This window comes from Moschus berezovskii, chromosome 15 (genome assembly GCF_049115385.1).
Source record: "Moschus berezovskii isolate FMDL1 chromosome 15, NW_MosBer_1.0, whole genome shotgun sequence".
Classification (NCBI taxonomy): domain Eukaryota; kingdom Metazoa; phylum Chordata; class Mammalia; order Artiodactyla; family Moschidae; genus Moschus; species Moschus berezovskii.
The window spans coordinates 85,432,540-85,449,821 of record NC_142474.1 but is presented as its reverse complement, the minus strand read 5'-3'; the positions used below and the strand labels follow the sequence as shown (position 1 = coordinate 85,449,821).

The following is a 17,282-nucleotide window of genomic DNA, read 5'->3' as shown; positions in this document are numbered from 1 at the left end:
CCTCCCAGCATCAGAGTCTTTTCCAGTGAGTCAACTCTTCGCATGAAAACGGAAAATACAAAAAAGCTATCAATCAACACCACTAAATAGTAATGACAAGTTTGGTTTTTGGGTGCTGCTTGAACAGCTGGTATTAGGGCTCACTTTGAGTTTGTAAAGGGTGTCTCTGGTGGCTCTTATGGTAAACAATCCAACTGCAATGCAGGTGACTCCAGTTGATCCCTGGGTCGGGAAGATCTGCTGGAGAAGGGAATGGCTCCCCAATCCATTATTCTTGCCTAGAGAATTCCAGGGACATAGGAGCCTGGTGGGCTACAGTCCATGGGCTCGCAAAGGGTCGGACACGACTGAGTGACTAACACCTTCACTTTGAACATGGAAAACTCAACAGTGCTGATGTTTCTGCTTAAAAGTAAGTTAGATGCAGAGAAACATGGCTTAAAATGCCATCTAAATTTTCATGATACACACATAATACAAAAAGAGTTTCCTTTAATAAAGATTTTCTCATCATGTTTAACGGGAAACAACTAAAATCTCATGAAAACAGTCCAGTAGGGAAATTTTTACTATTGAGTTTTCAAATCATATATTTTTTTCTTCAAAATCTGTATATATTATTTGATGTTTTCACAGGTAGGTCCTGATACAGATTTGATCCAGTTCAGTTCAGTTCAGTCGCTCAGTCGTGTCCGACTCTCCGCGACCCCAAGAATCACAGCACGCCAGGCCTCCCTGTCCATCACCAGCTCCCAGAGTTCACTCAAACTCATGTCCACAGAGTCAGTGATGCCATCCAGCCATCTCATTCTCTGTCGTCCTCTTCTCCTCCCGCTGCCAACCTTTCCCAGCATCAGAGTCTTTTCCAGTGAGTCAACTCGTCGCATGAGGTGGCCAAAGTATTGCAGTTTCAGCTTTAGCATCAGTCCAGATTTGATCCACCTCTAGCTAATAGAGAGGAAAATCTAGAGAATTCATATTCACATTCAGCATCACCTGGAAAGAGACAGAAGTATATTGTTTATCTAAAATTCTTGACTTAACAAAGTATTAGCTAAAACAAAACAAAAAACACCTGAGACCTTTCCTAGTGTTCTGAAGAATGAAACATATCTATACATGACATGACACAGAACACAAGAGGGCTGCATTATCTGCCCACGGTTGAACGTGTGGCTGAGCATCCGAGCTGCTGGCTTTCTCACTCTTCACTCATTCACTCAGTAACTATGCGCAAAGGTGCTGTGACAAGCACTGGAAGTACACGATGAAGGTGACCCAGTGCACCCTGAAAACGATACGCTATCAAGTGGAAAAATAGATGAACAGGCAATTTCCATACAGAGGCATAAGTACTAAGACAGATACAAAAGATGGCACAAGGAACACTAGAAGGGACAGCCAGCTTTTGTCAATCCTGCCAGCTTTTTGGTGGAGGTGCTGTGGAAGTAGGTACCTGAAGGACAGGAGAAAGCACAGGAGATGGAGGGGAGAAGCAATACAAAGACCGGCGGTGAGGAAGCGCACGTGTGGGATCCTACACAGTCTGGCTGCTTAGATGCAGAGCTAAGAGGCAGAGGATGGTGGTAAGGAGATAAGGCCGCCTACTTTGGCAGGACCCAAACTGATGTGGGTGTTTGGAGTTTTTCCTGAGGGCAAAAGATAAACTAGTGAGAAAGTGAATGACAGGGAAATTTTAAAGTCACTCACCAAGTGACAGCTACACAAATGTGATTGCTTGAGTCTGGGTTTCCTAGCCTTAACCACTACCAGACTCGAGACGTTGATGAACTCCACGTTTTCTGAGAATAGTGTCAGGGTGCAGGCTGACAGTTCCACAGGGATGGCAGAAGTAGAGGAAGGACACAGCCAGAAATGAAAAGAAATACACAGACCTTTCCAGATTTTTTTAAAGCTCTGGAACATAATAAATAAATAAGGAATAAGGATATTTTTCACTATGATTGCTCATGTTTTCACATTTTTCATTAGCTATGTATAGGAAAAGTATATAACATAGCATTTGTTATACAAGCAATGAAAAGAGATGCCACTTACTCTTTTATTTCAGAAATCAATGTCTAAATTTAATTCATACGTTTTAGCAACTTACCTTCTTCTAGTTCTCTATTAATACTCTCCATCAACTTCTCCAGCGTCTGAAATAAGTCAAATATTATTTACACTTAAGTTAAATAAGAGATATTATCAGAGAAATGATACACAACTTAATACATGTGACATTTAAATAATACTTTTAGAGACTAGACCTTACTTGAAGATTACGTAGCAGAAAATGATCACATAAACAGAAGAAAATGAATTCCTACTTACTCTGCTTTTAGATACCAGAGAACATATATATGGAATGCTATTTAGATTAATTTGATAAAAGTACAATAAATGTCAGTCTATCGAGTACACATCATTTCAGAGGTTACGGAAATACCCATAATCCTAAGAACGACTCACAAGATCACTAAATTCTCTTCTAACAGCTCTTGCCCTAAATATGTACTTCCGAGACCTTTATTTCAATTTCTAGGTGAGCGTCGTGTTGAAATGGAGGAAGTAGTTTGAAGTTGAATGTTAACAAGGAGAACACATCTGCAGTTTTCTGTAAACTTTTCCATTTAACGAAAACACAGACAGGTGAGAAGATTATACACAAGCAAACAATGTACCAGCAAGATTTAATTCTGAACACGTTTAGTGAGAAGGATTCTCTCACAAGTGCTAGTTTCCGAACTATGTCCCACAGAGGGAGAAGGTCCCACAGGGGTCACTGCAGCGCTTAGGAACAGAAGTCACAGCTGCATGTGCTCTGAACGCTCCTTATCTAAAGGGCTCTATACTTGTCTCCATTTTATATAATATGGTTCCACACAACAGTTTTTGTTGTTTTAAAGAAAGGTTGTCTATTTTGAAAAAAAAAAAAATTTTTTTTTTTTAAGGTATGAGAGTCATTGATTTAGTCAAAGTTCCGAATTCTACAAAAGTAGTAACAAAGCCAATGGCCTTCTTACTGAGTCCAGAGTCCTATGCCAACTACTTCCTCATATTAAGAAAAAAACACATAAATTCTAACTAAAATATAGAGAAAATGAATATGTAAAACCTTATTATATAGTTCAATAATGCTTGTGGCATGACATGACATAGTAGCTTTCTAACTAAATTATATGTTTTAAAGGCATGAACAAGAATAAATTTTTATCGAACTCCTATTTGTAGCAGTCGATATAGTTAATTTATACAGCATAACAGTTTTTTAAACACAGGACAGGGAACTTGAAGGAGAAAATCTTTAGTTGAATCAAGCAGGCCCAAACTGAAGACATTCATCCATAAAAGGATGTTCATCTCCTCCAGATTAAAAAAAAAAAAAACCTGGCTTATTAAAATTTGTCAACAAATGAATTTTCCACATTTTGCATTATTTAGGACAAAATGTAAAACCCAAAACAGATCTCTCTTTACTGTCTAATATACTTCTATCCAAGCTGTCATCATTAGTTAGTATATACAAAAATGTATGAGCATAATCTCAACTATAATCTAAATCCAGTCAGAAACTGCAGTTGAACTTCATTCCCTCAGCCTGGAGTTTCAAGAGGATGACTTATACTCCTACCCTCCTCATGAGAAGAGAGGAGATTTACTTAATGGGTGAGTTTGGGAGAAGGAACGAAGAAGTGCTTGCTTGGTTCCCAATCTCCTCTTTGAAAAGACGTATGTGCCCACAGCACCGAGAACTTGGGTCTGCAGTAGGCAGCCTGCCCCAGGGACGGGGATCACCCATTTGCTTCCTCCTCTTAGGCCTGCGTGGGGAGGTGTTTGACTTGGGATGAAGTGTTTGGAGGCCCGCTGTGACTGCACAGCTAAAGCCACGTCCTCCAGGTTCACGGCTCTCAAGAACTAAGACCCAACATAGCCGAAGTGCTCTTCTATGACGGCAAGAAGCCAAAAGAGAAAACAGGTTGAGATTGCATTTAACAAGGGCTCCTTTTCTCTGGATGTGAGAGTTGGACTATAAAGAAAGCTGAGCGCCAAAGAATTGATACTTTTGAACTGTGGTGTTGGAGAAAACTCTTGAGAGTCCCTTGGACTGCACAGAGATCTAACGAGTCCATCCGAAAGAAAATCAGTCCTGAATATTCACTGGAAGGACTGATGCTGAAGCTGAAACTCCAAAACTTTGGCCACCTGATGTGAAGAACCGACGCATTGGAAAAGACCCTGATGCTGGGAAAGATTGAAGACAGGAGGAGAGAGAATGGGGCGACAGAGGATGAGATGGTTGGAAGGCCTCACTGACTCGATGGACGTGAGTCTGGGTAAGCACCGGGAGTTGGTGATGGACAGGGAAGCCTGGCGTGCTGCAGTCCATGGGGTCGCAAAAGTCAGACACGACTGAGCGACTGAACTGAACTTTTCTCTGCATCACCAACATCATGAAAACACCATCCAAACCATAAACCCGTGTGCTCTGACTGGATATTTTAATCACAATGATTACACGATGAAAACTAGTTCCAATTTAAAGACTCCCTGTCATTACTATCTTAGTCATCATTCATCCAGGTGATGTCAAGACAGAGACAAAAGTGAGCTCCATTTACAAGTTTTAAATATTTGATTTAAGTACAAACTTAGAAACATTCTACAACTGCTCACCAAGATATGTTTTAGACATTTAAATCAAAATTCTGTCAGTAAAATAGCAATTAAAGATGTAAGAAAATGACAAAAAATGATAACCTAAAACTAGAAATTAATCTTTTGATTTAGTATTACAAGTTTGTTTAATTCATAAGAAGGATTTATCTAGGATTCCTTCAAATAAAAAATCATCCATATGGCCTAGTGTTTAGATGCCAGTCATTCACTTAGGCTTAAGGGCAAAAAAACTGTGGTGGGTGCAGCAGAGGTCGGAAATGATTATGAACCACTGCCAAAGTGAAATCAATTAGAAAGTAAGTCAAACATCTGGAAGTATACTTTTGGTTACTTGGCAATAAGATTTCATTTCTATAGTAGAATTTAAATCCAGATTTTCAAGAAATTTAAGAAGTTAATAAGTATCTCTCAAAAATGAGACATCTAGGAGAAAAAACAATCAAAATATTTAATAATTATGGTTTTTACTTAGTGTGCATAAGTCAAATAAACAACTCAGTAGTTCAAATTAAAACCAAGAATCATTCATATAAGAAATCTAAAACCCAAGGAAAAGAAAATAATAGAACTAACCTCGAGCAAGTGAGTCACCATGCCGTGATTTGAAGGGAGTGGAACTGAGCTGGAAAACTCTACGTTTGCTCTTGGACAAAGATTTGAATTGAACATTACGGTATTCCTGAAGTTTCCACTGCAAGGCGGCTCCAGGACTGGCCTCCTGCTAAGAGTGCTGAGTACAGATCTGTTCTGCTGTTTCTCCACCTCACATTTGGTGCTCATCTCTGCCAGCCTCTCAAGAGTCCTGCGGAAGATGGAAAACGCCGGTTTCATCCATGCTTCCCTAAATGATTTGCATTTGTTAAGTTGCCGAATAGTAAATGGAATGTCCCATTAAACTGTTTGAACCCTGAAAGCACAGAGCAGACCTCCTGTAAACAATGATAGCTGTATCCTTGTTCTAAAGAAGCACACACGCGTCTGGGGCTCCTCACGTAACAAGTCACGGTTGGGAGAGGAGAGAAAGGGCGTCAGAGAGAAAGGGAGGTGGCCTCACAGTGACACCTGCTGCCTCTGGGACACACCTGCCTCCAGGAAACAGTTCAGGGCTGAAGAGACACGCCATCCCAAAAGTCACGTTCAAGTGTTTCCTGTCACCACCCTGTACATACGTTTCACTCATGACCTCGGAGACATTAAGCATTTGGCTCTGAGGAATCACCTAGAGCCACAATCTCGAGGGGAGGACGAGAAAGTCAGTGGGTGACAAAAGGGCTAAAACACCCCAGGAACAATGGCAAGTATCCCCCGCTTTTCCACAGTTCATTTTATGTTGCTTCACATCTACGAAGGGCCTATATCGGCCCCTGTATTTCATAATCAAAAAAAAAAAAAAAATCTGAAGAGAATTTTTGGTTTCATTTCAAAAAGCAAAAACTCTAATCAGCGTTCAGTATATGTCTTTACAGTGAGAGGCATCACGCTCCCCAAGCAGGGAGACCGGCCCCACCGAGCTCCTTCCCTGGGAGCCACACCCCACATCCCAGCATCAAGTCTCCACAGCCCTGAACCCTATCTGAGCACCTGTGCTTCCCATGTGTACACTTATTTTAGGCATCGACTAGCACCACGTGTCCTCGGGTACCTGCTTCTTTGCTGTATGCTGTTTTCACTTAATGAAAGGCCTCCTAGGAGTGCTCTGCTTTGGCAGGGAAAACTGGACTCTGCACTGCATGTTGAATCTGCCCTTTCCAGCCTCCACACCCCCCCTCCGTCAGGTCACCATGTTAGTCTCAGACACTTTGTCAATCACCCTGCCTTTCACCCCCGTGTGAATACTCCCCTAGTTCACAAGCATGCTTTTACTTACATGGAGAAGTAAGGAAAACTTACAAGGATATACTCATTTTTCTTAGGGTGCCCTCTAGCAGTGACTATCGCGTTAGCTTTCACTTCCTACTAATCTCAGGAAACAAGCTGTATAAAAATTAGGCTTCAGAGACAAATTAATGGACTACATTTATTTTCTGTGATTCTGGGTTTTGACTTACTTGTCTAGTTTACTTTCCAATCCCTTTCTAACTTTCAGTTCCTCTAGGTAGAATTTCTTATATTTTTCCAACTCCGCTTTATGAGAATCTTGAGAAGTTTTCATCTTGGAGAGTTCCGATTCCAAGTCTTTAATTCTGAGTTCCATGGGACTTCTTACGGAAGCAATATGCTTCTCTTGGAACTGCTGTAAGTTTTCTTGAGATGCTGCTTGTATCTAAGTCAAATTTTAAAAGATACATTTTTTTAATGATTATAACCTGAATAATTATATTTGTTACATTTAGTTTTGACTCAGTAATTCAGAGAGCGATTTTATTTTTTTAATTTACTTAATTGGAGGCTAATTACTTTATATTATTGTATTGGTTTTGCATACATTGACATGAATCTGCCACGGGTGTACATGTGTTCCCCACCTTGAACCCCCCCTCCCCATCCCATCCCTCTGGGTCATCCCAGTACACCAGCCCCGAGCATCCTGTATTGTGCATCGAACCTGGACTGGCTATTCGTTTCACATATGATAACATACATGTTTCAATGCCATTCTCCCAAACCATCCCACCCTCGCCCTCTCCCACAGAGTCCAAAAGACTTCTATACATCTGTGTCTCTTTTGCTGTCAGAGAGCGATTTTAAATGTGAAAAAAAGAAAAGCGGAACTTTAAAATAATCATCAATGTGACATGAATTAAATCTGAATTATAAAATTAATGTGGAATCAATGTTACAGTAGTACTTAAGGAACCGGATAATTCAAAGACTAAGAGGATGAAGTGAAAATTTAGAAACTGAACAAGACAACTTAAGAATAATTCAAGAGGATGGTGCCAGTCCTAAACAACATTTTCTTTTCCTCCTCATAGTCTTGTTTTATACCAACCAACTGGTCTTATAAGTAAAAGGATTCTAAGTGAGAAGCATTCTGAGATCAACTGTGATGGAAACTGAAATTTTTACAAGGAGAAACAAGTGCCCCCTTCCTTCCAGAAATCTACAAAACACACTGCTCTAAGGGAAGTAGAGGAACGACATAACCTGTATACACCCAAAATGTAATTTACAGTGAGGTGAATTCAAGTACATGACAGGTCAGCAAATTAAGCTGCAAAAATAGGTTGGCTTCTTTTTATTTCTCTACGAGATCCTGTCTTGCTGTTTCTTCAATCTCCCGTCTATACTGTTCAACTTGAGTGTGTTCTATCATATTCAGTTCTATATGAGTTTTGAGTCTCACTACCTCTTTCTCCAACTTCCTGTTCTCTTTCTCTCGTTTCTCACATTTCCTTTGCCTTCCTTTCATTGACAATAACTCCTGTTGAAGAATTTGATTTTTTGCATCCAGGTGCAGACATTGTGAACATGCAGTTTCCAGCTCTGTTGGAAGGTGATCAATCTGCAAGAATAAAACAATACCATTTGTTTTCAAGATTTTGGATCATTTTCACTATCATTATTTGAAAAGGGAACCCTCTTACACTGTTGGTGGGAATGCAAACTAGTACAGCCACTATGAAGAACAGTGTGGAGATTCCTTAAAAAACTGGAAATACTGCCATATGACCCAGCAATCCCACTGCTGGGCATACACACCGAGGAAACAGAAGTGAAAGAGACACATGTACCCCAACGTTCATTGCAGCACAGTTTATAATAGCCAGGACACGGAAGCAACCTAGATGTCCATCAGCAGATGAACAGATAAGAAAGCTGTGGTACATATACACAATGGAGTATTACTCAGCAATTAAAAAGAATACATGTGAATCAGTTCTAATGAGGTGGATGGAACGGGAGCCTATTATACAGAGTGAAGTAAGCCAGAAGGAAAAACACCAATACAGTATACTAACGCATACATATGGAATTTAGAAACATGGTAACGATAACCCTGTATGCGAGACAGCAAAAGAGACACAGGTGTACTGAACAGTCTTTTGGACCCTGTTGGAGAGGGTGAGGGTGGCATGATTTGGGAGAATGGCACTGAAACATGTATATTATCATATGTGAAACGAATCGCCAGTCCAGGTTCGATGCATGATACAGGATGCTTGGGGCTGGTGCACTGGGATGACCCAGAGGGATGGGATGGGGAGGGAGGTGGGACGGGGGTTCAAGACGGGGAACACGTGTACACCCGGGGCAGATTCATGTCAACGTATGGCAAAACCAATACAATATTGTAAAGTAATTAGTCTCCAATTAAAATTAAAAAGAAAGAAAGAACAGCAACAACAAAAAACAATACCATTTGGTTCTGAGGGAAGTGGACTGAGCACAGCCTGACTCAAACCAAGGATCTGATACATACGATGGTGTCTTTATTGTAGAATGCAGGACCTGGAATAACCCAGAGGATCAAGAAAGAAGTTCAGACCACCAAAGGTCACACAATACACTCTTCACTATCACCTTAGTCTCATGACATCTGCACTCGATTGCACACGCCTTCATTGTTCCACAGTAATGCTTTTCTATCTTTCCTCCGTAGAATGACTGCAAGTCACCTCCTAGCAGAATGTCTCTTACTCCTTCCCCCCATCTTGTCCCATGGTTTTTAAAGAAGTTTGAGGTATCTTGTATTGAGTTATCTAGGGCTGAGTTAATAAATGCTTCCCAAAAGAAGATTGTGAAAGTAAGACTCTAATTACTAAATCTTGTAAATATGGATTTTAATCCAATAAGCCTTTTTCTGAACTACAAACAGTTTCTGCTAATTAGAATTGCATTCCAAACAGAAATGATTCACAAGGTTAAAGAAATCCCATCTCCTAAGAGTTTAGTGAGGTGATCCATACATTTTTCTGAACAACAACAAAAAAAATACCTCATTCTTGTAAACCTTTGTTACTTTCCACAGAATAAGAGAACATACCAAAGAAAGGAAACAAAAAATATTTCCTGAACGATCAGTGACAGTGAGTTGGAAAGAACTTTCCTTTAGACAGAATGATTACTTTTTAAGTCAACGTGAGTGGAGCTGGTGGTTTTCAAACATGCCTACAAATTCTTTGACACTTTTCTCATGAAATTCCCTCTCCTCAAGTATGTGCTAGTCCTAGTAACCGATTCCTCCTGGACAGTGTCTGGGGAAACTGCTGTGTGAGTTTTAAAGCTAAATAGCTTCTGAATTTTGCTCTGTGGGGAAGCCAACTCTTTTGCTGTGCAGAAGCACAGCCCACATACTGAGCACATGTCAGTGTCCCCACTGACCGCCCCCACCTAATGTCCCCTCCAAAAGCCAGCTCCAACTGCCAGACATGTGCATGAACAAGTCTTCAAATGACTCTGCTTCCCACCTTCACGACATCCCGGCTGATGCGACTGGAGAAGAAATGAGCTGGGCCCACTCACTGAGCCTTGCCCCAACACAGACTTGTGAACAAAGGAAATGCTGTTTTGAGTCACTAGGCTTTGAGGTGGTTTCTAACGCAATTTGTTAACAATAAATAACTGGTATAGCTACTGATATTAAAAATGGGGTTCAGTTCAGTCACTCAGTCATGTCTGACTATTTGTGACCCCATGGACTGCAGCACGCCAGGCTGCCCTGTCCACCATCAACTCCCAGAGCTTGCTCAAACTCATGTCCATCGAGTCGGTGGTGCCCCCAAATGAGGTACTGCCATTAAAAAAGAGCTGAAACATTTCAGAATGCCTTTGAACCTGGAGGTAGGTGGCACCTGAATGGCTGCAGAAAAAGAAATGAAAACCCAATGGGCTTGATGACACTGTACACAGAAGCCTGACGGTCCTTGAAGAGGCTGCCGGTGATGACTTCTAGGCAAGAGAAGAAAATGACACTGAAACATGGGGGGCAGAGACTCTTGCTATGAAGCAGCTGAAAGTAAATCAATGAGAGGGATAAGCTATCAAAAAAATTAAAACGTGCTAGTAAATATAAAGGAACCAAGACTCACTGGGTTCAATATCTGTATCCCCTTTACAGCATCTCCACATGCCCAATTGTCACATGATGCCAAAGGACAGAAATGGCTTCTGGGCTAAGATCAAATCTAGGGTGCTGCCAGGAAAACATGGTCTAAAGGTAAAACCTGTAGACTGTAAGTGTAAGACCCTGGAAAGACTTAAGGTGGTGCCTCAGATTCCTTTAAGGATCTTAAAAGCAAAAGAACGTTAAAGGTGTCATCCTGCAAAGTTTCACAGAAAGCCCAAGGTGCAGTGCTTCCTTCAAAAAAGATTTTTGAGGGTAACTTTTCCAATGGCATGAACCCCAGTCAAATTCATAGGACACTAGAAGCTTTAAAGAGAACCTTGGCAGCAAAAACCCTGCTTGTTTGTTTGACCTAACAGAGACCCAGTGTGTGTTGCACAGTCATGTCTGACTCTGTGACCCCATCGTCTGAAGCCCACCAGGCTCTTCTGTCCATGGGATTCTCTGGCAAAGAACCCTGGAGTGTGTTGCCGGCCATTTCCTTCTCCAGGGGATAGGGCTTCCCTGATAGCTCAGTTGGTAAAGTATCCGCCTGCGGTACAAGAGGTTTCTGGTTTGATCCCTGGGTCAGGAAGATCCACTGGAGAAGGGATAGGCCACCCACTCCAGTATTCTTGGGCTTCCCTTGTGGCTCAGCTGGTCAAGAATCTGCCCACAATGCAGGAGACCTGGGTTCGATCCCTGGGTTGCGAAGATCCCCTAGAGAAGGGAAAGGCTACTCACTCCAGTATTCTGCCCTGGAAAATTCCATGGACTGTATGGTCCATGGGGTCTCAAAGAGTCAGACACGACTGAGCCACTTTCACTTTCACTTTCTCCAGGGGATCTTCCCAACCCAGGGATCAAACCTGGGTCTCCTCCATTGCAGGTAGATTGTTTGCTGTCTGAGACACCAGGGAAGTCCAACCGAGAGACCAAGACATACAAAAGGAGAAGAGGCCATGGGATTTTCTTAGAAGTTCGATAAAGAGGAACGTGGCTTAGGAAACATGACTCACCTAAAGACAGAGGTCATTTCTGTTTGTAATTGGCGTTATTATGGTCATTCTATTTTGCCTGCAAAACAATGTGGTATTTCAGGCAGACGGCATGCCAGCAGAAGTGGTCATCTACACAAGTCACAGGGAACTCACTCTCCATACCGTTGCAAGGGGCAGTAATGGGGAGCATGAGGCCCAAAACACACGTGTCCAGTACTGCAAAAACGTTCACTGACTCCACTAACCAACTAGTACTTTTGTACTTTTCTCCACTTACAATAATTTGTAGCTTACTTCCTCTCTGTACTACGCAGTGGACAATGACCATTGGTTAATATGCAAATAGCACCTCCTGGACGGAGTGGTACAGAACATTACACGACCGTCAGAGGAAGGGTGAAGTCACTGCCATGGAAATATTACCCGACTGCTAAATGAAAGTTCGGAATCAATTCATTCCCAGCAACTGTTAATGCCTAGCAAGTACTCGGATGAGAAGATGAAGGTTACCAGATATGCATATCAGAGAAGCCATCCCCAGAACCTGAGGCTGGGAAGATTAGAAATCCACCGGGGCCTGAAAGGCAAGATGGCTGTAAATCCCACTTCTGGCTGCATAATGAAGGAAGGCAAATTTACATTTTACTACCAGAATCAGGGGGGAAAAATGAGCATTTAATTGAACAATTCTCCTCTATGAGACTAAGCGGAGAAGGCAATGGCAAGCCACTCCAGTACTCTTGCCTAGAAAATCCCATGGATGGAGCAGCCTGGTAGGCTGCAGTCCATGGGGTCGCTAAGGGTCAGACACGACTGAGCGACATCACTTTCACTTTTCACTTTCACACATTGGAGAAGGAAATGGCAACCCACTCCAGTGTTCTTGCCTGGAGAATCCCAGGGACGGGGGACCCTGGTGGGCTTCTGTCTATGGGGTCACACAGAGTCGGACACGACTGAAGTGACACAGCAGCAAACCAGCATCTCCAAGAAGAAATTATTGGTACGGATGAAGTACTTTAGTTATATCCTAACCATTGTTAAGCTAAATGATTTTCCATGTATGCAAGACAAGTGCTGTGCATATTAAGAAATATTCCCTGTTAGACTAATGTATCCTTAAACAAGATTCTCCCTCATGAAAAAATGACAACAATTTAAAATGAAGGGCTAAACTGTTCTTCACAGACTAGACGACAGGGCTGAAGAGAAAAGGCTCGATGAGAGCTGGACAGTCAGGAAAGCTCTGGAGGAGGAGAGACTGGGCACCAGGTCTGAATAAATGGAGAACTACCCAAGAGGAACAGAAACTGTGAAGACGGCAGGACAGTCTGAGCAAAGGCCAGAAAAGGAGAAAGCAGCCAGGGAACTCTGAGGACAAAATCCCACCACGGAGAAATAAAAGCATGTCCATCTGGAAACGTGTAAGTCAATGCTCACAGCAGCATTGTTCGTAGCCGCAAAGGGGAAACAACCCAAATCTCCAACAACTTATGAATGGACAAATGGCTTAGCCACATACTGTTTCTTGTTTGACAATCAACAGAAACGGAAGAAATGATACGTGCTATAACATGGATGAACCACGGAAACATGACATCAAATGGGAAAAGTGAACCACAAAGGAGCACACACTGTGTGATTCCATTCATGTGAAATACCCAGAACAGGCTGTCGACACAGACAGATATTAGACTGGGGGTTGCTGGGGCTGAGGGAGATGAGGGGGCCATAGGTGGTGGCTAAGGGATGCAGGGTTCCTCTTGGGGGTGATGGAAATGCTCTAAAATTGACTGTGGTTACAGGTGACACCTCTCTAGACTAAGAGATACTGAACTGCGCACTTGGAATGGGTGAATTATATGATACGTCAATTATATATCAATAGCTTTTCTAAAAATCCAAAGGCACTATCTAGATAATGTTCTTAACTCTCTATTTTTGATGTACCTACTATACTCTTAGTACCTCCATGCTTTAACGATGTATCTAAAATGAAAAGAAAAGAAGGCAGTGCCTAACTTCAACTGGTTTGTATAATACACTTTCTGCACAAGTTATTCTGAAATGCGCAAAATAAATTCATGGGGTCGCAAAGAGTCGGACACGACTGAGCGACTGAACTGAACTGAAATATATACAGAACTCCACAGCCATTCACAAAAGTGAAGATGAGAAATGATAATTTTCTGGAACATTCCATTAAACATTATCCTCTGATTTTATCTGGCTTGCCTCATCATGGTAATACCGAGATCACAAAATAAAATATTGTTCAATAGAAAAAAAAGTCTCTCAACTTGTGTAAAGAACGATGCACAATTCTCCACTTTCCCAAGGGTATATAATATACAAAAAAATATATATATATATAATGCAAATGGCAGAATGAAAGTCACAGTTTAAGAAACGAGTGCACTTAAAGATTAATAAAATTATAGTAAATTACTAGTAATGAAAATAAAACAGAAAGCTGTCCATGAAAATGAGCGTCCTAAAACACTTTATCCTACGTATTAACTGTCGACACATTCACTTTCACACATACCTGACTTGGGGGCTGAGGGAACTTGCTCTTTAAATCCCGTGCCTCAGCTTCTAACTTGGCAGGATGACGTGACATGACATCCAGGGACGCCTCCAGCGCAGACTGCTTTTTGACGCTGTCATACAGTTCTTGTTGACGGTGTCTCACCACTGCCTAAGAAGACGCTTTGTCATGAGTTTATCAAATCCACTTTACTATGACGTTATGTTATTAACAGATGACTCCAACATAGGTACTTTGGAAACTATCACCATGGACAGCAACTCACCTTCTTTTCTGCCTCCCTGAATGTGGTTACAGACCCAGGAGGGCTCCCCACCGGCCTTCCTGATATTAAGTTCCTCAGACGAAGGAGGCAGCCCCACTGTCCACACCCTGCCCCTCCCGATAAATCTGCAGAGCGTCACCACCTCACCTCCAGGACGAAACAGGTGTGTAGGTGGGACAAGCGGTGGAAAATTCCACACTGTGGAAACACTTTTCCTCTTTCTTTATTAGAGGCTTCGATTAACATCGGAGATCCTCACATATCCAATCCAGTGCTCAGATCTTTCCAATAGATTCCTTCCTCAGCAGAGAAATGAGGCCATTCCCTTGCTGCTTATCTATTTTATGTCTAGTCGTGTGTCTATGTTAATCCCCAACTCCTAATTTATCCCTCCTCCCCACCTTTCCCCTTGGCTAACCACAATATTCTGCAGGCATCTACATGGGAAAGGATCTGAAAATGAATGGATATATGTATGCCTATAACTGAATCAACTTGCTGTACATCTGAAACTAACGCAAAATTGTAAATCAACTATATTCCAATATAAAAGAATAATGAAATTTTAAAAATGAGGTTGCTCCCATGCCTTCAAGGAGCCTCGATAACCTGGCGTTCACCTGCCCCCGGACTGCAGCCCCTAGAACCCTCTCCTGACTCACTCCATCCCTGCTGCTCACGAATCCTGCCAGCCTCCATTTTTATTGGACAAACTGGTATTTCAATGACAGTAATTGACCCTTAAAATGAGAATTACGAGCAAATTGTTTGTAAACATGTTCTAAGTAAATAGCAGAAATAGCAGTGGGGAGATTAAATCAAGAAGAGCTTGGTTAAAGCTCACCACTTGAGTCCCAAATTATGATTTAATGACAAGTATATTTAAATGACTTGTCAATGAATTCTCAATTTAATGACAACTCTTTAAAGAGTTGAGAGGCCATAAGAATAAATGAGTCAAGCCTGAAATGTTTTCCAAGTTACTTCAAATTGACATGAATAAAGCTAAACTTATACCAACAAATATGACAAAAAGGTATGACAAGCTACTGAAGCCAAAGTACAATATATAAGTAATAGCCTCTGGGAAACCTGGACTTGACTGTCAAGGTAATCCGTGTAACTGAAGCTTAATTTCACAATATTCCCTTTAGGTTTGAGTGTTTCTTTTATCTGCTTCATCGTGATACTGACATGTGGTCACATGGAGATTAAAATGATTGTCTGAAGAGTAACTTACTAACACCTGTCTATACTAAAAATTTAGAACTTCATCTCTTAACATTTCATAAGCGACACGATGTCTCTACTCAAAGTGAAGCATCTCTCGGGTCTAATTTTATTTGCTGGATACAGGTGTGCTTTTACTTCTGTTTCAGGGACCATAGATTCACAGCCTGTGTATTTTTTATATTCAGCTAGATTCAACATTTAGCCAGAATTAAGAATCACTTTGAATTTTCTTTCAGGAAGTCGGAGAATTATTTCTCCTTCTGGATACTTACTTCTCTTTCTGCTTTCTCATTTTCACACTGACATAGTCTCTCTTTCAAATGATCACGTTCGTTGACTAATTCCTTGTTTCTTTCCTCCAGCATTAGATGTCGTTTCTCACTTTCAGCCTGAACCTTTCTCACGATCTGCTGAAACTGGTCTAGGATGCTAATGACCATCTTCTCTTTACTGTCGGCTCTGTTTCGTGCATCATCCAGCTGCTGTCGGAGCAACATGTTTTCACGCTGGAGTTGAGATAATCTCTCTTCTAAGGATTCCTGCTTTCTAAGGTATTCATTCACATTGCCTTGTTCGCTCTGATACATGTGTTCGATATCCTGCTTTTGACACTCTGCTTGGCATAAGTCTGTCTGGACACGTTCTAACATCAAAGTCTTTTCTCGGAGATCATCTCTCGTCTGATGCAGCTTGATTTTTAGCTTATCGAATTTATTTTTCACTTTAGAAAGTTGCTGGGAAAGCATCTCGTTGTTACTTTTCAGCTTAGCCATATCGAACTTCGTTTGGTCCTGCAAGCGTAACCTCTTGTCTTTTGCCTTCTGGGAGGCAAGTTCCAGGTCTCTTTGTGATGTCTGACCTGGATGATGATCGTGCATGGCAGCAGCCAGTCTAGAATGGTAGGATTCCACTTCTGTTTCCAGGCTTTGTGTGCTTTGTTCTGCGTTCTCCAGCTCAGAGTTTAGCACTGTATTTTCAGCTATCGGAACGTTAAACTGGCCGGTATGCTGGACTGTGGTAATTGTCAGTGCTTCCTTGTTCAATTTTATTGCCTTTTGAGGATAATCATTCTCTCCTTTTAGAGTTTCAATGTCCTCAAAAGATTTCTTTTCTTTTTCCTGGTTCTGGTTTTTCACTGTGTCTCTTTCTAGTCTTGGCATGGCAATTTCATCCTGCCTGTGGTTTTTGCGCAACAGAACTTTTGCTTTTCTACCACTATCAAAAACCTAAGTGAGACAAAGAGAGTTTCAGTTAGTACTCAATAAAATGACATTTCATCATTTCCTCTGAAATGAAAGACTAACCTGTATGTTTATCCAGTGAAAAGACTGCACCAAGTGGATCATCAAATGGAAAAAATAAGGTTCGATACCAACCTCAGACCTTATACAAGCAGAAATTCCCAAAGGTCCAAAAATTTATTTGAAGACAATGAATCCATGAAAGGAAAAAGAAAGCCCAAGGGACTTTTCAAGCAGCTCAGAACTGGAAAGGCTTTTCTCTGAATTACAACAAACTCAGAAAGCTTAAAATAAAAGATTTATAGATCTGACTACACTGAAAAAT

The 17,282-nt window shown here is 41.4% G+C and overlaps 1 protein-coding gene across 1 annotated transcript in view; it reads right to left on the bottom strand.

The window, feature by feature from the left end:
* Positions 1-472: 472 nt before the first annotated feature.
* Positions 473-17,282, bottom strand: part of LOC129556201 (ankyrin repeat domain-containing protein 26-like) — a 125,378-nt gene continuing 108,568 nt past the window's right edge. The window contains exons 37-43 of the mRNA XM_088844315.1: positions 15,989-16,942; positions 14,216-14,368; positions 7,970-8,125; positions 6,729-6,943; positions 5,254-5,482; positions 2,114-2,159; positions 473-996 (exon numbers count right to left, since the gene is read on the bottom strand). Coding sequence (XP_088700441.1) covers positions 923-996; positions 2,114-2,159; positions 5,254-5,482; positions 6,729-6,943; positions 7,970-8,125; positions 14,216-14,368; positions 15,989-16,942 — 1,827 coding nt within the window. The 3' untranslated portion in view covers positions 473-922. The remainder of the gene's footprint in view (positions 997-2,113; positions 2,160-5,253; positions 5,483-6,728; positions 6,944-7,969; positions 8,126-14,215; positions 14,369-15,988; positions 16,943-17,282) is intronic.